The sequence below is a fragment of the Labeo rohita genome, unplaced genomic scaffold (genome assembly GCF_022985175.1).
Source record: "Labeo rohita strain BAU-BD-2019 unplaced genomic scaffold, IGBB_LRoh.1.0 scaffold_541, whole genome shotgun sequence".
Lineage (NCBI taxonomy): Eukaryota > Metazoa > Chordata > Actinopteri > Cypriniformes > Cyprinidae > Labeo > Labeo rohita.
In genome coordinates, this window is record NW_026129464.1 from 2,299 (window position 1) to 24,934 (window position 22,636).

General features: G+C 34.8%; 1 protein-coding gene and 2 long non-coding RNA genes across 5 annotated transcripts in view; 2 read left to right on the top strand and 1 right to left on the bottom strand.

The window, feature by feature from the left end:
- Positions 1 to 1,987: 1,987 nt before the first annotated feature.
- The window catches only part of LOC127161095 (uncharacterized), a 29,679-nt gene continuing 9,030 nt past the window's right edge, over positions 1,988 to 22,636 (bottom strand). Inside the window, exons 1-15 of one of the 3 annotated variants that reach the window (XM_051103746.1) lie at positions 8,121 to 8,339; positions 6,628 to 6,846; positions 6,029 to 6,109; positions 5,503 to 5,895; positions 5,143 to 5,244; positions 4,708 to 4,940; positions 4,405 to 4,583; positions 4,191 to 4,284; positions 3,761 to 4,105; positions 3,542 to 3,659; positions 3,359 to 3,450; positions 3,121 to 3,235; positions 2,747 to 3,016; positions 2,442 to 2,618; positions 1,988 to 2,315 (exon numbers count right to left, since the gene is read on the bottom strand). In XM_051103746.1, the coding sequence (XP_050959703.1) occupies positions 2,110 to 2,315; positions 2,442 to 2,618; positions 2,747 to 3,016; positions 3,121 to 3,235; positions 3,359 to 3,450; positions 3,542 to 3,659; positions 3,761 to 4,105; positions 4,191 to 4,284; positions 4,405 to 4,583; positions 4,708 to 4,940; positions 5,143 to 5,244; positions 5,503 to 5,895; positions 6,029 to 6,109; positions 6,628 to 6,846; positions 8,121 to 8,280 (2,784 nt within the window). In that variant the 5' untranslated portion in view covers positions 8,281 to 8,339 and the 3' untranslated portion in view covers positions 1,988 to 2,109. Of the gene's footprint in view, positions 2,316 to 2,441; positions 2,619 to 2,746; positions 3,017 to 3,120; positions 3,236 to 3,358; positions 3,451 to 3,541; positions 3,660 to 3,760; positions 4,106 to 4,190; positions 4,285 to 4,404; positions 4,584 to 4,707; positions 4,941 to 5,142; positions 5,245 to 5,502; positions 5,896 to 6,028; positions 6,110 to 6,627; positions 7,091 to 7,805; positions 8,340 to 22,636 lie in introns of those variants that run through there. The other 2 variants (XM_051103747.1, XM_051103748.1) reach the window with 2 other exon arrangements.
- LOC127161096 (uncharacterized) lies at positions 10,138 to 14,160 on the top strand. The gene is made up of 5 exons (XR_007826934.1): positions 10,138 to 10,188; positions 10,730 to 10,763; positions 12,002 to 12,146; positions 12,244 to 12,336; positions 13,373 to 14,160. It is a non-coding gene; the product is annotated as an uncharacterized LOC127161096 (long non-coding RNA).
- LOC127161097 (uncharacterized) lies at positions 19,940 to 21,952 on the top strand. Its single transcript, XR_007826935.1, has 3 exons — positions 19,940 to 20,257; positions 20,796 to 20,868; positions 21,887 to 21,952. It is a non-coding gene; the product is annotated as an uncharacterized LOC127161097 (long non-coding RNA).

Below are 22,636 nucleotides of genomic sequence, written 5' to 3' on the forward strand. Positions count from 1 at the left end.
AGAAATTAAACGTTTCAAAATAATTTATTATTTATTACAGTATGCAGCTGTCACAATTAGTTACCCTCTGGTTCATACCATGGAAATCAATAGGCCCTTGCTTTGGAAAAAAACATTCACTATTACTAACTAATCAATAATCTAATCTACATCAGGTTAGCCCCAAAATTTTATTTTTAATGAGAATAAATAAATATTCAACTGATCTTCTGTTATAAACCACATTCAGTTGGAAGATTTGGACAAGCTGATTTTGACAACTGGACTGACTAACATTTATGCAAAAATACAAGGTGCTTCATGTTGCAGATTGTTTCACTGTCATTATGACTTCAGTAATACTGACACCGAATAATGAGATATTGCTGGGTTGCAAGAAATTACCCATTTACCAAGATCCTAACCCTAACCCAACAGCGTAAGTACACACTTCAATGAACTACAATTTACAGCACCATATTTTCCTGTTCCATCGATATAGTGACAAAGACTTATGGGTAAAGTAGTTTAAAATATTTTAGTAATTAAATTAAGTAAATACTATATTCAATGAAGAAAGGGATATCTAATTATGTTTATTGTGCAAACTTTTATGATATATTTGAGAGCCAGGTTGACATTTGGTACTTTACTAAGAACACTTTTTTAAAACACTTATTAAAAAAAAAAAAACTTTATGTATAAAACTTTCCAGCATTATTCATTAAACATAGCATAAGTAGATGTCCTGCTGATTTCTCTTTGATATGCTAACTGGACTTAGTTACAGCCATTTGAAATGTGCATTTTCCCCCTCTACCAAGAGGCTCTACTGGTCCCCTGGAGATGGAAGGGCACAGATACTCTCTTTACCATGGACAATAAAATGTGTTGTCACATTTATGCCTGAACATTTATTTGTATTTCTGCCCCTTTCTGTATTTACAACATGCCTGTGTTAGGTTTTGATGGTACTGTGAGACTCTGAGAACAGAATACAGAAATACAGCAAAATTTAACACAAATATTTTAAAGTAAGATGTATAGGCAACATATTTATTACTTCTGTATATCTTTCATTCATTCTGTCTTTTTTTCTTTAGCAAAATGACAATGGATGAACTTGCATTTAGTGTTGGAAAATAATGATTCCTCCTTATCATAATGGTTTTCTTTGTCTTGCTTGTCTACAGAATGCCCCTATAATCTGCTTATTCCATGTCTCTAAACAAGTTTCAGTTGTTATACAGCACCCTACACTAGGACACAAGCACATGGCCACAGTTGTTTTTCCTCAGCCCAGGGCTGAAGACCTAAAATTTAATTTCCCCTGGAAACCATGTTTCACTCATAATTATTTAGTCTTGTAGTTGGTTGAGGTGGACCTCAATATCAGTTAATCTGCTAATTATTTTATCCATTACTCAACTGATTGTTTGGTTTGTAAGAATTATGAAACTAGTGAGAAATTACACATTACTCAAAAATATATCATTACAAATGTTGTGAACAGTTCAAACCTCAAAATGATTAAAAATACATAGTAATCAAGCAACTAAAATTTAAAAATGCAAATCTTACAATTCTCTAAGCTGGAACCATGAAATGTTTTTGCATTAAAATTATCAACAAATTAGTTGCCAAATATATATATATATATATATTTTTTTTTTTTTTTTTGCCAACTGACTACTTGTATTGGCTGTGTACTTATATTGTAAGTATAAACTACAGAGTAGTTTTATTTATACCAAAATGCCATATTTTATAAGGTCTTCATGTGCTGTCAAGTTCAGTAAAAAGTTTTTTTTTTTTCTTTGAACTGCAGCCTAGAACAACTAAAAAGTGTCATGAAAAGACACAAATCATCGAAAGAGCAAGTAGCTCAAATCTATACTTCCGTACAGTATTTAGCCTTACAATAATGCACTTAATTTCCACCACTGACTAGTTGTAGAGGCATGCATGCATTTCTATGTGAAAAAAGAGACTACACTTTGGTTGTATTTATAAGGTGATGAAAAGCAGATTTTATTACACTCTTGAGATTCAGAGTTAAGGTCAAGGTCACTGTCAAGTTAAAAAAAAAAAAAAAAGGGTCAGTTTTTTTTTTTTTTTTTTTTTTGTTCATTACAGTTCGTCATCAGAAATTTCAAAGTCACTGTCATAGTCATCAGCTGATGGTTTGTTTAAGAAGTTGGTGTTCTCTGCTCCAGACAAAACTTGCAGATAACAGTCTCTTGCTTGCACCCTCATATCTCTGATTTTACGTTGCTTTTTGTGGATGATGCTCTGCAGGCCTTTCAGACCCTCTTCACTTAGGCCACACAGCGAACCTTGAAAGAACAACAAAATAACATTAAGCCTCCATTAGAAACTTTATAAACAGTCATCCTTGTTGTGTATGTGTCTTAGGGCCTATGCCTTTGCTTATGTTTGTACCACACATTACAAATACATACTTTGCAGTGTCTCACTGGCAAACAAGCAGGACAGTTCTCTGAGGGTCTTAGCACGAGTTGAAAGATATTTCCAATGGTGGTCCATCTCTGCAACAAGAATCTTCTGCTCCTCCTGAAGTCGCCTTACTGACATGATGATGTCGAATGCCTTTCTTTTTGTCCTTAGATCGACAGAGTCTAGAATGCATGAGAAAAACTTACATCATATGGGGTTGCAAATTGACATTTGAGGCATTGTGGGTAATGTGTATAAGTGTATAAATGTGTGTAAATGTGTATAAATGTGTAAAGGCTAGTGTACATACCACTGTGTGGCAGCTGCCATGGCCAAGCTGTCTCACCAGACAAAATGGTTTCCAAGCACAGAGTTTCTGTGTTTGGAACCATTCTGTTGTATGTCTCTACAAGTGATGTCAGAATGCCCTTCTCCTCCCTGATCTTGCGGCGGATCCTTGCACGACCTTTGTTGCCATCTGTATCTTTATAGAGACGCTGGGAACGCCTCTTGACACTTGCCACCAGCACCTCAATTCTGTTGGCCAAGGCATCAACATCATTTGTGGTTGTTGTTATTGCTGAAAAGATATAGGTGGGACAAAATTACAATAACGGTAACAATTACAATTATTTAAGACTAAAAGTATTACTAGAAATATATAAATACTAGTAATTTCCTCACCGTCTGCCCAATCCTTTACATCATTGACCCAGTCTTCCAATTGGCTCTCTGTCACTGCCAGTTCAACTTTCATGGACTCTAGGTTTTGCAACTGGCTTTGCAGAGCTTTTGTGGTCTGCAATGGCAAGCAATTACAGCTATTACAAAAACAAGAAAATGTTTTATTTTTAATGCACAGCTTCAAACACTAATAATATACATTACTAAACATCTAAACAAATTCTACTGATGTCATTACCTTCTGATATCGACGGGTCAGTGCAGTGGCCAAATTGTTGAACTTTTGCTGATTCCAGCGCATGACCATGAGAGTCAGCATGTCTGTGCGTCCTGCAAAAACAGAAAATATCATGATACCATATTCCCCCTACTTATTATCTAATGATGTAACTAGTGCAGTACTGTATGTGGTCATTTTTACCTGCTTTGGACATGTGTTTTGTGGTCACTGCAATCCTAGAGAGGAAAGCATTACACTGTTCCACCTCCTCCCCTAGTGTTAAACCTGCCCCATCCTGATATGCCCCGCTCCATTTTACCTGATTAGTAATAATAATAACAATAATAATAATGCTGAGAAAGTTTTTACATTTATTTGCAGATGTTCAGTTTTAATAATCACATAGTAAAGTTCACCTACCTCACATTTAAAATCATGGGCTTTGGCATGGAATACTGAAAGGAAGGGCTTCATGTTAAGAAGGTGCTGGAGCTCTGGGCAGCTTTTTGCAACTCTTTGGAGGTATGGCCAATATTTGCAGGTCACATCCATACAAAAAAAAGTGATTTGCCTACTGGCCAGCTTTTCTTGCAGGTACAGGGGATATGCAAAAATTTCCCCCCTGTACATATTTAAAGCACAGAGCAGCACTCCGTGCCGACACACCGCAAGCTCCAGTCCCTCCTCATCTACCTTGCTGGCAGATCTTTGAGAGGTCTCTCTGGCTGCTGACCACTCTCCTCCACAAACACCTCTTCCACTGACCTATAATATGGAAAATGGTTGATGAAAACTTTTGAGTAGGAGATAAATGTAATCCTGTACGTAGTCGAATCATCTGCGATTATACATGTTTAGATGTCTTGTGAATATAGTCCACAAATCTTGTCACATCTTCATCCTTAGCGATAAAGATGTCTTCAAAGATGGCCTGTTCCTCAGATCTACAAAAAAATAATAATCTGTTGTAACTGTAGTCTAATTATACTTGATGCACATTAAAGAGCTATTATTTCTTAATACTATTGATTCAACAGTGTGACATTATACACAGTTTGGAGTACCTAGCTGCATTCTTGAAACGGTAATGCTTGCGGTTTCCATCTACTGAAACTGCCAGCATATCTGGGGTGCACGCAGGACAGATAAAGTGCTCTTCCTTGCAGATTTTGTCCACCTCATATCGCACAGCCTCCCACTCAAAAAAACTTTTCTGGAAACTGTCCGTGGAGATCTTGCCAGTCTATTAAAAGTAAGGAAACCAATAGCTAATAATGTACAACAAATACATTAGCATCAAACTGTTTTTTTAACCCACAATACAAAGAGATTAACAATAATGTAGGAGAAATAAATTCAAAACTCACACGACCAAAGCGGACAGTTCGCTGATCCAGCATTCTTAAAAATGCTTGGCAGGACAGTCCTGGTGCTGCCATCTTCATTTCTTCAAATGAAAAAAAGACATCTGTGGCATACATTGTGGAAAAGTGAAGGGTCGCAGGCCAGTAATCACTTCGATTTAGGTCGACCACTCCAGCAGCCCAAGTGGCTTGGCATGCCTCACAGCTCAACTCAGGCATGCTTAGATCATATCGTCCTGGAAAAATCAAAAACACGTCCATTTTAATGTAAACTTTATGTTATTAATCAGGGTTTGGATTCTTTAAACAATTTTTACATTACTTTGTATACTTTTTAAACATTACTCAAAAGCCATTTGTAGATTTTACATACAGACCTGTGCTCCCCTATGGGAGTAGAGCACGTATAGATTTTTATCTTCCCTTATCTACCCTTACCATTTATTGTGATTACAGCAACAGTCTTCCCTGGGCTGACCCTCAATGACTCTGGTGAACAACCGCATATTTTGTCAGGAATCTCCACAGGTACAAGCCGCACTGTGAAACATCATGTAAATTAAGATAATTTGTATTGACTGAGTAATATAATAACATTGTAATGGTTCAATGGTAATGAAGAACACTGCTGAAAAATTATACAAGAGTTGCTCAATAAGCTGACTGACACGAAGTGTCCTCATAAATTCAATATCAAACAATACGAGACAAAAAGACATTATTTAAATAGTAAAGCTTATGAGGCCTAGCAATTCTCAGAATGATATTTATGTTGTATTGTCATAAACCAGAACTTACCACAATGGGAAAGAGCCTTATCTACAACAAAAGTCGTTGGAGGCAATGGCTGGTAGAATCCAGCCGTCATGGCATCTCGGTTATGGAGAACATGTCTGGTGTGCATGCTGACATCACATTCAGCACAGAAGAAGGGGCGTGGTCGACAGTCACAACACCGGACAGCAGCTGGATTGCTCCCACACTGCTGGCAGATGCGTGTTGCCACATTTTCTTGTGCCGCAGCAGTGTTCACCAGCCGGGGTCTCTCTGCCCTCCACCTCTCTGAAAAGAGACTTTGTCGTGTGCTCCAGTTTGAGGAAGCTAGGAAAGGATCTTTTGAGGTTCCACGAGGTGATGCCTCATCATCTGAGGTATCACTCAGTGAGTGCTGGAGATCTTGCAGAAAACACTCTGTTAAAATAGTAAGGAATATTTAAAAACAGCACTTATATATTAAAGTGTACTGCATGGAGTGCCTTTGGCTATAAAAAGGCCAGTAATCTGGCAAATTTTGAAAATGTAATTTACACAAAGAAGTACACACCAACAGTCTCTGGAGCAAAGGTCACCTCACAGTTAGTGTCAGGAGCATTGATGGGAGGATCAGTTTTCTGAATGTGATCAGCTGTACCAGATAAAAACAAAAAACAAAAAAACAAAAACAACATTTACAACAGTTTCAACTTGTCCCAAGGCTAGTGGCACAAATTTACCTCCCTTATTACCAGCTTGAAATGGCATAAGCTCACTGTTTAACATTTAGCTAGAAAGAAGGACAAGCATTTTTATTTTTTATTTCCCATGTGGACAGTCCAATTACTTGTCTCTGTCTATAAGGTGTCACATAGATGATGAAAGCAAATAAGAATGCTTGCTGTAGAAGCAGATCATTTAAAAAGAAACAAGCTGGTTGGCTACTAACAAGACACATAGAACAAACTGCTTCAAACAAAGCCATACCAAGACCAATAATTTAGTGTAGTTTTACACAAATACTGTATGTAATCAATTTATTTTCATGTCAAAAATCAAATGACCAGTTCAGGTTTGATTGTTTCCCTGACATATTCCTTTTTTGTTACATTCATAAGTGCCTAAACAATGTAGATATTAAATACATCTTAAATGAAAAATTATACTGACCCTTATTTGACTGATTCCTGCTTGACCTTGGTCTTGCATAGACAATGTTTCCATCAATGTCTCTTTTTCTCCAATGCACCCTTGGTTCAGGTGTCTTTACTGGGACTGCTTCCTCCTCTTCCTGCAGCTCACCAAGAAAGTCATCAAGACTTTGGAGCTCATCGCTGAGTTCATGATGATCAACCAGATTATCTAGCTCCATAAACTGTTTTTGGAGTTCTGAATCACTCATGGTGATGGGGAGAAACACAAACAGAAAGAAAGACTCACAACAAAGATGGACGGATACGACAACTACAAGTACATGTAAACAGAGAGAGAGAGAGCGAGAGATACAGAAAGACAAGACGGATGTGGCTCTTAAAAGTGCCTTTGGTTTTTGTGTGTGTGTGTATGTGTGTGTCTGTGTGTAGAGTGGGGTTAAAATAAAGGAGAATGCTGGACGCTGGCAAATTTGAAGGACCTGACAAAAAAAAAAAAAAAATCAGAACTGAACTCCTTACATTTTTACTAGTATTTTCTTCATCAGTGTTGTCAGATTGGACAGTTTTTGATTGGTTTTGAGCTGGATAAAATGGGCTTGGACAGGTGGAATTTTGATATTTCTGTTGTGCCAAATGACAGACATGGAAAATAGTTTACAACATAGCTACAATGTAGCTTTCTTTAGAGAAGAACACTTAATTTGCTTTGTTGTGATATATTGTAAAATTGTGAAGAGCCAGAATATTGTTGTAACTATTAATTAATTTGTATTGTTTATTATTGGTAAGATTTGCGTGCTTACTATATAATTTTGTGTGGATTTCAAACAGTTACTGCAAAACACACCAATCTGGCAACACTATTCTTCATCTGAGCATTTATAATTGGCTAAAGTGTTGTGAGCTACTGTAATATGAAAACACACTAAAAATGACAGTCTTCTATGATATTACCTTGCGTGATTATACGTGAAAAAATAAACAAACTTGAATTTAATTAGCTAACTTAAATAACCTACTACACATTTGGAGCAGCAAGTTATAGTTTTATATGTCTGTCATTTGCTGCATCACGAAACTGCTAACTTGCACTTCTAAAGGTTTATAAACACAATTTCTTGACCTGACGAAACAGTTTTTGTTCCGTAAATTTAAGGATTATTTCCATCGATATTAATTAACTGTTCTACTTACCGAGTGGAAAATCGCAGTGGATCTTGGGATCGCGCCATACAATGACGTCAGCTCAGCGTTGATTTATTAATTAAATAAATAAATAATAAATCAATAAATAAATAAATAAATAAAAAATTGAATAATCAAGCAACCAATAAATACATAAATAAATAAATAAACAATTAAGTAAATAAGAAGTTGATTGCATCGCATTGCACTGATTAAATCACCGATTAACCAAACACAGCACATTAAATACAGTACGTTTATCAACTTCAACAAGCCTCCGACAAAAAATAGCAGCATTACCTAGAATACACTTTAAGTGCTTACCTCTGTTGCTCGCGCCATGGAGCGTTGTTAAAGTCACCACTGAACGCTGCTTCACACACGGCACTTTCATATTAGACAGCGAGTAATTTTTAAAATCAAAAATCAGTTGGAGGACTAGATTACCATGACCTGGGGGCCGCGAACTGACTATCCCTGCCATAACTCATTTATTGTAGCCTATTCTCTTTTATTCCTATTTATCGTCGTTTTCGATCTGTGCTTACCTAACACGTCAAATTTCAACGCCGCAGGCCCCGGTACAGAGTTCTATAGGGAATCCCTGCACGTCGAAAAATGACGTTTAAAAGAATATCAGGGTACCCTGTGCGTCAAAAAGTGACGCCAAGGGGTCCTGACCAAGCGTCAGTGATGAATACAAGTATGAATTCCCTTTAAAAACCAGTCTGTATGTGTGTGTATAGACACACGGTGTTCATGACCTCAGGATTTCAGACACAATGACATTGCGACACAAAGCCACTGATAAACTTTCATATAATTAGACAAAAAAAAAATTCCTGTGTTTGTTCACATTGTGTGCGCAGGTGTGAATGAACTATTTTTATCCTGGTGTTCTTGAAATAGTCTGTCGGTGTCGCTGACGTGATTGTGCTGATTGTGACTGTGTCAGCAGTGATTGTGTGATGAAGGCATCAGGTTTCTCTGTCAGTCTTTCATGAGTTTCTACACTCTGAAGTTCTCGTGTTTGTGTTCAGGTCACAACAAGACTCTCAGAAAAAGCATTTGACTTATAGAGAATCTACAAAAACTGAAGACAGGAGACAAGTTCATGACATGTTGCTGATGTGTTTTATTCTGCTGAATTCACCTCATCTGTGCCAGACAAACTCTCCATCAGTGATGAGTCCTGACGCTTGATTCATCTGTTTCACATCACATGAACAATCACAGCTTTGTTTATGAAATATTCTGACGAGTTTGATGACAGTGATGATGATTCAGTGGTATTTTTGTCTCGGTTAACACATTTTGACACATTTCCACAGACTGTCTTTTGCAATTAGCACAGAAAACACAAAAGCATTGTTAACTAACTAAAAACATTTTGTGCTGAAATAAAGCTGAGAAAATATGAAACGGCAAAATCTGAAGGAAAATTAAGATGAAATTAATTTAGAAATGAAGAGGTTAAAAAATAGAACAGAAAAGTAAAGTAATAAGTAAATAAAGTAAATTGCTAAAAAAAATTGAATTACAAGGACATTTCACCAGTTTACATACCAGCATTATAAGGACATTTGGGATTACAAGGATATAGGACATGTCCTTATAATTCAAACAATGTAGATTGATCTGTTTAAGCCTCAGGAACAATCTCCTGCTTTTTTTGGGATGTTCCTTTAAACGGGTAAACCGGTTTTCTGGTGTTTTTGAGTGTTTGCCCTCACGCCTCCTATTGGCAGCTTTGTAACTGCTGATTTACACACATTTACACCTAAATGGGCGGAGACGACTCGGAAAACGCGGGCTGCATTTTGATTGGTTAATCACGCGGAGTGGAGGCGGGGTCTCTCCGGGAGCACAATCTACATATGGACGAGAGTGAGACAGCAGCAGCCAATTAGGAAAGTAAATAAAGTGTTAAGATTTATATATTGATTCATAAAAACTAGTTTTGTCTGTGTGGCTTATTTTCTGTGCATTGTGTTTTGTTGGTAGTCGTTAAAAGATTTATTCACACAGTCATTATCTGCGATTTAAGAAGGATTTATCTAAATAAATGTAGGTCACGTGTTACTTTTGAAAGATTATCAATATTAGCAGTATGTCAGAACTCTAAAGAAGTTGTTATACTTGATCTAACTCAAAACATTTGATTTTCTGTCTAGCCATCAGTGTAATGTAAAAAGTTTGGTTGATTTAAATTAAAAGTAAGTCTTGTTAGTGTAAAGCAAATACATTTCTGTAAATTAAATTAAAAATATTGGTTTTCATTGTCATGTGACTTCTAACGTCATCCGTGGTCGTGCGCGTGGACGTTCATCTGTCCGCCGTCTTACACCACATGGATTAACTCGGCGTGGTAAAACGGGAATCAAGAAAATTGGTAAGTAGTTTTAAACATACGTTTGGACTTATTTATTTTTTATACATTATTAACATTATATGATTTCATAAAATATTATGTTGTTTTACATACAGTTAGTATTACTAGTTTGACGGCTCTAACTCGGCTGGAAGGTTTAAGTTTCCCTCATCACGATTTTAAACCGAGTGGAAATAAAATGATAATAATACAAGTAAACTGCTAGAGGTGAGATGGATTGATATTGAAATGTAGTATAAAGACTGTTTCGGGTACTTTGTTTCAGTGCGTGTACTTTATAGATGGCGCCGCCGTGTAACGCTTTGTATGAAGTTTTATTATTATGATGATTTTTATTGATTTATTATGAAGCTCGCGTTCGCAAGGTATTCGCTGTCCTTACGTGTATAGTCTCTCATTTATGATTAATGTTAACACATAACGTTAGTTTAACCAAACACGTCTTTAGTGATGTGCCTAAACACTTATCAGCATACCAAGTAAAGAAGTCATCTGTTTACTTTTATGTGAGCCACTTTGTTATTTCTCTTTGCTTTTGTAGGATGGGGTACAGCTGAACAACAATTATGAAAAACGTAAGTAATTTGCACCTTTTAATTATTGCTTTATCTAAAAATGTTAAAATGTAAGTGACTAATCCTGAATTTTCATAATTTTTACCATGGGATTGTAGTATGTAGTGTTTTTGAAAATGTCTTTGATGCCTTAATTATACCTTTTGTTGTTTAATGCTTTGTGTGTATTAGAGCCCGACCGATTTATCGGCAGGCCGATATTATCATCCCCATCAGTTCTCTTAACTCAAATAAGCATGACAAAATTCGTGACTATCATGTCCAGTTTTGCTGTTGTTAAATAAGCCGAGAGTGAAGCGGAATTAGCTAGTAATTACGTTACATTGTTACAGTGTAGTTGACTGACTGTCCTTTTAACTTTTGACAGTGAAGTATTTCTTTAATAGCGTGACAGTTATAGCAATGAGAGTTATATTGAAAATGTATGTTTTACAATTTGCAGTATGACGTTATCCATTGCTAAATTATGGCTCATCATAGACTAGCTAACCACAAAGCTAGCTAATGCCACTATCAGTGGAAGACCGCTAACATTAACATTAATGAGCTTGGAAACCACAATGAACTTATTCTGCCTAAATAAAGTAATGATTACTGCATTTATAACTAGCATATCTCTAGTTACAGTCCCTGCATTGTAAAATGTAAGTTAGACTTGCGAGGAGTGAACATTTAGACATAGAGAAAAATTATCAAACATAGCTTGTGCATAAATTTAGCTTTTCTTTTACATGTGTGTGAAATCCAATGACGCCAAGTGTGCGTTGCAGACTGTCGTTCAGCCGCAGCATTAACGAGTCACATAATGGATTTAGATCACTAAATAGTAGGTTTTAGAAGGCAGGCAGCAACTGATGATTGAAAATGGTTTGATGTAGCTTGGTGTAAAGAACTTTAATATATTTTGATGCTCCTCTGTTCTGTTGTGACAATAAAAGAAACAAGTTTATTTTTAAAATGCATTATCATATTATGTTAGTTAAAACTCATAAATAACCAAAAATAGCTAATGATAGGGAAATCTGTTAATGTTTTGTTGCGCGTTTCCTAAATAAAAAAAATAAAAAATATTGGCCGATATATCGGAATATTGGATTTTAAAACCAATAAATATTTGTATCGGTATCGGCCTTCAAAATCCTTTATCGGTCAGGCTCTAGTGTGTATATGTATTTTTAAAACTAGTTCTCAAAGTGAAATAATTTTTTTTCAGAAGTCTATGTTTCTCTTTCTTACAGAATAATGCTGAATTTGAGCATCACGACCCTACATTTACAATCGAGAATTATGGCCTCTGTGGACAGACAGAGCTCTCAGCTTCTCCAGGTTATTAGGAGCAAAGGTGGAGTCCTCCATGAAAAAAAGGTTAAAGTTATGGATCAGGTATTGGTTGCATGCGAAAAAAAAAAAAATTGCTTGTGGCAATCAATTTAGTAGTGTTTTGGTCTAATAAAAACAATACACCTTGAACATTTTGTAGAGTCTGGACATATACATCAGAAGAGAGCGCCTGCTGAAGTGCCTGATCATGTAACTTGGTGAAGATGCGAGCTGTCTGATCAAAGAATACCAGGTAATGTAGACAATGCAAACTACTGAAATTTTCTCCAACCATGTTTGCCTTAAGTTATATTTCATATATATATCAACATTTCCCCATGTTTTACTCGCCCTCAATGCATCCTATCTGAATATGGTTATATTCTTGAAGAACAATACAGGCAAAGTTATAATCCTACATATCATTTTACTTCCAAGAGGTAGAATGGGAGTGAATTGTTGACTTTTTGAAGCTTCAAATAGTGCATCTGTCGATCAAAAAAAAATTGCTCGACATGGCTCTGTGGTCTTAACAAAGGTCTTCTCAAGCCTTGAGGGTGAGTCAAACGTGGGGAAATTTTGATTTGGTAGTGACATATCGCTTAAAAGCAGTTCAAGTAATTGTGTTATCATTTACACATCAGCCTGTGTGACTTTCTTCCACAGAACACAAAAGAATATATTTTGAAGAATGTTGTTAAGAGCCCCCCATTCACTTGCATTGGTTTTGTGTCCATACAATAATAGTGAAAGGGGGGTGTGCTGTTCTGTTACCAACACTGTTCAAAATTCTGCGGAGGACAGTAATTCACGCAGGTTTGCAATGACAAGAGGGCATGTAAATGATGACAGAATTTTGACTGTGAACTACTCCTTTAACAGGGGTTGGTTCACCCAAAAATGCATTTTCAACACTGTTAAGTAGATTGATAAATGCCACTGATTGGCCATTGTGGTACTGCACTCAACAAATATTTCTGTAATTGTCTACAATGGTCAACACATGGGAGCGTTTGATTGTACACGTGTTTAAGTGTTTAAAGGAATTTTCAAAGCCAAAGAGAGTGTAAAAGTACGTCTTCATCTGAAAATGAAAATTTTGTCATCACTTACTCTACTCTTGTAATAAACCGTACAAATTTTATTTTTGCATTGAACACAAATTAAGATATTTTAATGAAAGTTGCAACAGACGTTTGGGCTCTACATTGACCTACATAATTACAAATTATAATAATGTTTTTTCTTCCAAAGTCCCTCAATTATTCTCTGTTCTTGTATGTTTTTAGGCTGACCAGAGGGAGGAAGCGGAGAGAGAATTTGAAAAGACCACCATGGCATTTTTTGTGATCCGCGAAAGTGATGCTCTTAGTTGTGCACTGGACATTTCCATTGTCATTGACGGTGTGGAAGAACTAAATGAGTTGCCCGATGTTGCATGTGCTTGTGCCATAATGTTTGGACTCATTTATGCACTGAACTTAAAATATCCTGAAGGACTCAAATATACCTTTGAGGCCTTTCAAAAAAATAATCATGGACATAGAGAGTAAGCAGATGAACCTCTCTTCAAAGCTGCAGGAGTACATTTGTTTCCTTTGACCCAGCTACAGTGTTCTGCTGATGGTAAATTTCTTTGAAGATGTTGGACTGTATAAAGCCTTTTATACAAAGTTAACTGTACTACTGTTTACTAAACCTGATTTGTTTTATCTTGTTTAAGTTGTGTTCTGTCTAGGGTTAGTTAAATAGTTTACCCAAAAATGAAAATTCTTACTTTGTTTACTCATCCTTAAGCTATTCAAGTATTTAACTTTAGTTAAATTTGGTTCAGAGACATTTTATGAAAATTTTGATAAGTTTGAGATAATTGAGAAGTTTCATTTTGGGGTAAACTATTCCATGAAGGTTACAATTATTTTTTTGTAATTTTTATTTTTTATTTTTACCATTGGCTAATTTGGTAGGTATTTTATTAAAAGTGTTTGGTTTTACACTGCCCATTTTAAACCAGTTTTCTAAGTGACTGTTCATGGAAAGATTGCATGTTTCTCGTTGAAACGATAACTGATTCTTATGGTGAATTTACATTGAATCCAGTGTGTCTATGTATATGGATACTAAAAACTGTTATACAGTATGTTTTTATAACAATACTATACACAATGTAGAAATTATGATGATAATTGTCAAGTTTATGATGTGTTTATATTGTTAGACAGTGTTTATTGGTATGAGGATACTGTACACATTGTAAAAAAAAATGTATTATGACAAAATAAATTGTCAGAAGTTTGATGCTTGAAGTCATTCATCTTTGATGATCAAATTACACATTCTGAAAGTAAATAAATTTATATTACATTAATATTTTAAGTTGTATTTGGTTGGGTGTAAACAAAAATAATTAAGTTAATACAAAGAATAAAACATTACGACAAAGTATAATTTGAGATTTTATTAAACTTAAGTTTATTTGATACAAAGATACTTTTTGCTTTGGCTAAGTAATGGATAGTTAATTCTTTTCAAAGTAAAAATGTAACGTTGATAAAAAGTAAAGTAATTAGATGTAACAAGTTGACGCAAAATTTTTACTTTGATCCAATGAAACACTTTTTTTCAGTGTAGGTTTTTTTTAGAGTGTATATTTTAGGCAAGTCGTAATGATTTAAGAAGGCAAAATTGATCAAACAGACTATGATCAGTCTTCCGCTAATCAGTCATTACTTTTAAAAAAAAATAAAAAATATATATTTAACAGGAAAAAAAATGTTTCTTCAATGTTTTTCTAAATTAACTAAAAATAAAAAACGAAAAGAAATATAATCACTTTGACATTACATATGAAACTTAGTTAATGTCTTAATTAAAGTGTTTTCATCCATGAAGTCATGAATGAAAGACTTTGAATTCATGTTAGTTCCTGATAATTCATGACATATTAATGCATGAAGTAATGCATGGTTAATGCATGAATTTATGCATGAATTCATGGTAATTCATGTACCCTTACCGTAAAGTGTTACCGGAGCATTTACCTTCTCATATTGCAAATTAATTGCTGGGATGTACATTTTTTTTACATTAATAATTTAGCTAAATATTTCTGTTACATGTTTTTTCTCTCTTTCTCTCTTGTTAGTTTTGCTTTTGTTAAGAAAAATGGTTTGTAATGTTATTTATACAATATGTTTTGATTAAAAAAAAAAAAAAAAAGATACAGAAAAAGCCCATTGAGCAGAGCGTCTACAAGAAGACTGCCAGAGATCTGACAGAGGAAATGAGATCAAACTGTGAATTACTGAATGGAAACAGATCAAATCTGGAGAAACACATCCTGAAGACACTGGCAGAAAAAAACACTTCAAGAATGTTCACTGTATATTGCAACTTAAACAGTTTAATCTTTATGACGAACCAAAAAAAAAAAAAAAGATAAAGATATTAATGACTGATATACAAAAATTCAAGTGTCTCAGACCTGCCAAGCTGATTTATATCCAAATCCAGTGCAAACATCTGGTAAAATCAAACTTATACAGTGGCCTTTTACAGTGATCTCATATTATGTGAAAATTTGACCAGGAATTAAATTGTTTTATTCACTCTACTCATTAGCCTTCCCTTATGAAAAAAAAAAAAGTTTATCCAAATGTGCTATTAGTATACTTTCTATATACTTCTCAGAAATACACTTAAAAGGACATTTAAGTATTAATAATACTTGACTTATACTTAGAAAAATTCTAAGTATATTTGAGCTATACTTGTGCTCTGAGAATCTGTGTTTTCAGTGTTATACGCTAGGGACACTATTACACATCTTCTATACAAAAAGTGATGAAGAAACCAAAACATTAGATGCTTCCACGTGTAATCTTACACAATCGTCAAGACATAAAACAGCATTAAAACCATGTGTACTGTGTAACATTATGTAATTAAATGTCGACCCATGAAGAGGTAAAAATGACTGTCAAGCTTTGGGGTGTTGATCAACTCCATCTATGTTTTGATTATCATAAATAGTCTTTTTTTTTTTTTTTTTTTTTTTTTTTTTTTAGCTTTTTGTTTAAAATATTCTTTATTTATTTATTTTTATTTATTATATATATATTTTTTTGTTTTTGTTTTGTTTTTTACAAGCAGATACCCTGTTCTTTGTTTTGAAGTTTTGTCCCTGCAAAACAAGCATATGCTGGGATGCAGGTTTTAGCTGGTTTATGCTGTTTTTTGCTGGTCCTTAGCTGGTCATGTGCTGGTCCAGAACCATCTTAAACCAGCTAAGGACCAGCATAAACCAGCAAAGGACCAGCTAAAACCAGCATCCCAGCATCAATCAGCATATGATGTTTGTTTTTTTTTTAACAGGGGTATGTTCAGATATTCATATAACAAAATGTATACAAATTAATCCACCTTATTTTTCCCATAAGTGTGGGTGCAGCCATTTGGACATGTTTTGTGTCTGGCTTCCGGTCTCATCCACTTCCAGCTATTTTTAGCTGCACAAAAAGCTCATTTTGCTGCCTGATATTGCAAACTGGTGTGTCTTACCATATTATTTTAATGTATTATCTTAATTATGAACATGTTGGTTTGTAGTGCAAACTGTTTTACCATTTACTGCACTTCGATATTCTTCTCGTTATGTTCCTATGGCGGATTATGAACCAGACATCAAACACATTACCAGAAAACAGCTTACTTCTGCATTGAAAAATAAGGTGGATACCTAAATAGGGACATAGTGTTATACTTAAAGTATGGTGTAAAGTTCAAAGAAAACCTACGAGTACACTTGCAGTATAAAATTACTAAACTAGTAGTTTACTGAGACTATACTTCAAAGTGTACTAAAAATGCATAAAAAATGATTTAATTAGTAAACTATATTAGTAAACTATATTTAATTAGTAAACTATAAGTATACCTATAAGTTCACATTTAGTATTCTTCAAGTACAAACAAAGTTAGTCCCAAGGAGTATTGAAATAGTGTTCTTAAAAGTATACAACTAATACACTGATATTTGTAGACTTACTACATACAGTATTCTTAAAAATATACTTGAACTTTTCTTAATAAATACTCAATAAAAATAAACTTGAAGTATAAATTCTTTTTGCTAAGAGTTGACATGATTGTGTTTGCAGTGGTTTGTGTGCAGAAGGACTCCAGTCAGTTCATCTGTCAGTCAAACTATCTGTTCCCAAAATAAATGAACAAACAAACATCAAGGACAATGTGTGCATCATTTCTGTTTCATGTAGTCTTTCTAAACACTCTATATCCATTAGTGAGAAATAGTCAATCTCTGGCTGACATATTTTTGTTTTGTCTTGTAGTTATTTCCCCCTGTGTGACACTGCTTTACATGTGGTTTCAGAAGCGTTACAGCCAAATCGACCCTACTGTGAAAACACCTGTATGTTTGACTTGTTGATTTGTAAGTTGTGAATTTTCTTTATAATTTCCTTTCAGCTGAGCATATAGTCCTCTAAATAATTCATATAGTGTCTTTCAGATTTAATAACTACATTGTTGAACTGTTTCTTATTGTCCACTGTCATCTGTAATGAATCCATTGAGGTTTTCAATCAGTTGCTCAATTTCACCAGTAGATGTCAGTAAAGCTGCACTGATTTCACATGAACAGGTGAAGGATTTATATTACATAAGAAATTAATGTAGCTACAGATATCCAACTTTAGGTCAAGTCATTTTTTTATTATCTTTTTTATATATCTGTGATTAAACGTCATATTTTATAAACCATTTATAAACCATACATCGTGTTAAAGTCATTTTTATTTGGTGCTGAAAAAAATGTAAAATATGGGTAGAGTAGAGTGGGGAAAACACCCCCCTTAAAGACTGTGCAATTTTTTTTCTGTGAAACAAAAGTTAAATGTGTTCAGAAAAGTTATCATAGTTTTAGTGATGATGGCATAAATAATCAACAATGTATGAAAAATATCCACAGTTTTCATGTTATTAGATTAAAAAAAAAAAAATGTACAAAGGGGGCATTTAACCCCCATGGGTGGGGTAAAATGCCCCCCAGTTTGACAAAGCAATTTGCTTTAAACATTTACAGCAAAATCATGCTTCAGACAGTTAGCTTAACATTAAAAATAATATAATCAATTATTATAAATTACAAAATTAATTAGTTATTTTTTAAATTAATTTTAAATGAATAATAGCCTATTTAAAACATAATAATATTTATTTTAAAACAATTTTTTTGTTAGCATTAGGTAGAGTTAGCAAGCCAGTCAACTGGCTTGCTAACTAGCTACCTAATGCTAACTTGAGGAAAAATTGAAGTATAAAATCCAAATATTTTTTATTTAACTAACTTGTTAAGAGTGATGGAAAAACAAAGGATTTGATGTTCAGAACAGAATAACTACAGTAATTGCCCCCTGGGAGCATTTTACCCCACTGACTATGTTTGATAAAAAGATTGAGTCCTGTTATTATACATTACCAGTGTTTTCCCCAACTCTGTCCTACCCCGTTATGGACAGCTTTAATCTTAAACCCTGTTTGGAAGGGACTACAGGGGGTCGTTTGTGTTTCACAGACATACTTTTTTTTTTTTTTTTTTTTTTTTTTTTTTAATCCCGTCTTTTTCTCACAAAACTTCTGTAATAGTTCCAGAGCAAATTACCTACTGTTTTTTTTTTTTTTTTTTTTTTTTTTTTTTTTTTTTTTTTTTTTTTTTGGTGATATTCTGGGAAACTAATCCCGGGCCGTCCGAATGCGAATGTCTGTGTTTCCCGACTATATATATATTTTTTTTTTTTTCACAACGCGTTTCCTTGTGTTTTGGCCAACGTGAATTACCGTAGACGCTCTTACCGTGCTCATTTAGCGGGGTTCAGTTGGTTTTGTTTTCGATATTCATGACACATTCAGCGATAAACGCCAAGAACTTTAAAACGACTTGCCCTAAAAAAGTCTAACCGGTGTGACCGCCAAAGGGGCAAAGCTGATCATGTTTCACAGCCTTCATTTTCAGTATTTTCGCTCTATATAATGAGCACTGCCTCGCACAAGCCGCCGCAATGTGGATGAAGCCGGGAGAGCTCACTCTCAGCAGAGCGTTCAGTAAGGGACCGTGGGGAAAGTGCGAAGTTTTCTTCGTTTTTTTGCTGTAGCTCAGTGGGCGGTGTTTTTGTAATTGCTTCTTTGTTTTAGCCTTTCATGCATGGTGTCCACAAATGTGGACAGTTATTTAACTCAATTTAGAGTATTGTGTTAGTATTTTATAAACTAAAATATTTGAGTAAATTGTATTTTTTATTCACCAAAAACCAACTGTCCAAGTATGTGGACATCATTCAACGGTGGAGTCAGATTCCATAAAGTCTGATTTCTGTAATCTGCTAGTATATCTATTCAATTTTTTCCAAAGATGCTATAAATTATATTATATTGTATTATAACAAATATATGAACATAAATGTATTATTATAACATTAAATGGCAACTTTACACATACATATGGAGACAAATTTGCATTTTGCCTGCCAAACAGGTACAGTACAGGTCAAGGAGTCAGTACAGAATAATAGAGAATATCCCAGAGGACAGTGGAAGTAAGATAAGGATGAAAATTACAGAAATCAGACTTTATGGAATCTGACTCCACTGTTGCATGACTTTTTACTCAAAATTTTAGTTTATAAAATACTAACATATTAGTCTAAATGGAGTTAAATAACTGTCCACAAATGTGGACACCGTGCATGAAAGGCTTAACAAGAAGCTATTAAAAAACACCGCCCACTGAGCTACAGCAAAAAACGAAGAAAACTTGCACTTTCCCCACGGTCCCTTACTGAACGCTCCGCTGAGAGTGAGCTCTCCCGGCTTCATCCACATTGCGACGGCTTGTGCGGGGCAGTGCTCATTATATAGAGCGAAAATACTGAAAATGAAGGCTGTGAAACATGATCAGCTTTGCCCTTTTGGCGGTCACACCATTTAGACTTTTTTTTAGGGCAAGTCGTTTTAAAGTTATTGGCGTTTATCGCTGAATGTGTCACGAATATCGAAAACAAAATCAACTGCGCATTTTTGGTATGTTTACCTCCTGGCAAAGAAATAAAAACTAACAATAATAAAATTGCCAGACATTACTGTAATATCAGCGTCAGGTAAGATTATCACGTTCATTTCTGAACTCAACTTCTACTCAATTCATGTTTTAATTACGTGTGTACATTTATGAATATTATAAATGGTTTTACTACAAATAAATAAAAATAAATAAAATAGTTAAACCAAAGTAACCACACATTAACAGTTTTGGTATTCTAGCCATACAGCTTCGCCATGGTATTTGCCATGGTAACTGTGGTAATCAATCTGACTATACGCAATGCGCCATGAGCGCGTGATCTCTACAACGCCCAGATGTACAAAACAGACCCTCGGAGATGTTGGTCCAGTCCGAATTGATGCATGAAAATCCCAGACGTCAGATGATTTAGAAAACTAGTCCCGTCCGAATAGGGCTTTATTTAATCTTACATATGATAGTTGATGTGTTTAGATTATTTCTATTTCCATGCCGCTTATACTATAGTGGGTCACGAGTGTGTTGGATGATACTGATCTACAAGTCAAGCGAAATCAAATGAGCAAGTCTGCGTTTATTAGACAGTTTAATATCACGACAGTTTGTGTTTTCAGATTGGACGAATCTGCTGAGTTCGGTCCATCATATCTGGAGCGGAGGACCTGAAACCGGTCGTCACTTAACACGGTAAATTCATTAAATTTTGTTTTGTGAATTGAGTGGTATTCGCTTTCTTCTCAGATGTGACTTTGATTTACCCAAGCATTTCCCCAACACGTCTTTTTACGTTGGAATTTGGCACACACACAATGTTACACCCCACAGTAATCGTATCTGGAATAACAAACCAACAGGACTGGGTAAATGGAAATATTTGGTCAGTGATGGATGTAATGGATGAGAGTGGTGATATGTTAGATTACAATTCTTTCAGTTTAAAACACGGAATTGTCTGTTATTGAAAGCAGTTCTTTACTGTTGTTAATTCAATACCCTCAGGTATAAAATGTTAATGAGATGTTCCCTTTCTTCCCTTATTATATGTTGGTGATATTGAAATAGAGAGTAAACTCTGCACTAACAGATATGTAAGACCAATTATCATCCGGTCATAAAATTACTCTTAAATAATTCAGAACAGCCTAAGATTCCATATCCTCCCCAAGGTAAAATAAATACACTGTAAAATATTAAATGATATTTATCCTTCCAATACATTTCTGCATCAGTAGAGACTTCAGTCCGACTTTACTGGCATGTAGTGGTGAAATTATGCAAATGACTCAAAACAGGAATGCAGGTCAATGCCATTTTGTAAAAGAATAAAGAAAAGGGTGAGAAACAGTTTTATCAAGAAGAACAAGCTTAATGAGCATACATATATTTTTAATATTTTTTTTTTTGTTGTTGTTTATTTTTACAACAGCCTTTAAACATGCGGAATGAGCATTTCACCAAGAGCTTCTGCCTGAAGATAAATGCACATAAAAAAGAGAGCAGATGCATCAATAACTTAAATTAAGGACTAGTATGTCTCAAATAGACTGATTTTACTCCATCTGTTTTTGTCATTGAGTATCTTTATGTTTAGCTGCTGCTGTCTTTGTGATTTATTCACATTATGTCTCAAGCTTGAATGTTTGCCTGCATTTGTTGTCAGACCTGAATGACTCCAACTGCAAACAACTTCCTTCTCTCATTTTAGCAACATGGAAAGAAACGTCTACATAATGGAACCTCAAAATACAGGTATCATATACCCTCTTTAAGTTTGTTATATGAGACTTAATTGTGACGTGCAGCATTAAATAATGACTTCAGTTCATTTATGAATGTAATAGCTGTATGAGCAGTTTCACTTTCATTTTTGTCACACTGTAGTTAAACAGAAAACTGAATGACAAACAACAGGCACAAAAACAGACAAGAACAGTGATGGAGCTTCACATAGTCTGGACGAATATACAGAAACTGTTACTGTATGAAAATCACTCACATCTCTTATAGGACGATGAACAGACAGATGTCAAGCATCAGAGAAGATGATCAGCAGGGGCCGGTTGCACCAGCTAGACATAAAAAAGCTGGGTGAAAGCCCTACGTTGGGCTTTGCAACGTCCAGCTTTACGATATTTATTCACAATAGTTGCAACAGCTAAAACTATGACCAGGTGCAACTATGCCCGGCGTATTATTAGTAATATTTATATTTGCATGTATGTTTTGAAGCTACTTGTTAGTTTTTCTTACATTTTTTTGCTTCGATTTATTAATTCATATTTTTTTAAGACAACAACAACTAGTACTTAAGTAATTTAATAAAACAATAAGAAGAATCTATAACTTAATTATCCAGCTAATCTGTCATTTACACATTTTCCAATCATTTAGCCATGTCTTGGTAACATGGCCTCTTTGAATAATTTTGAATAATGTCAACACAAGGTGACAGCCA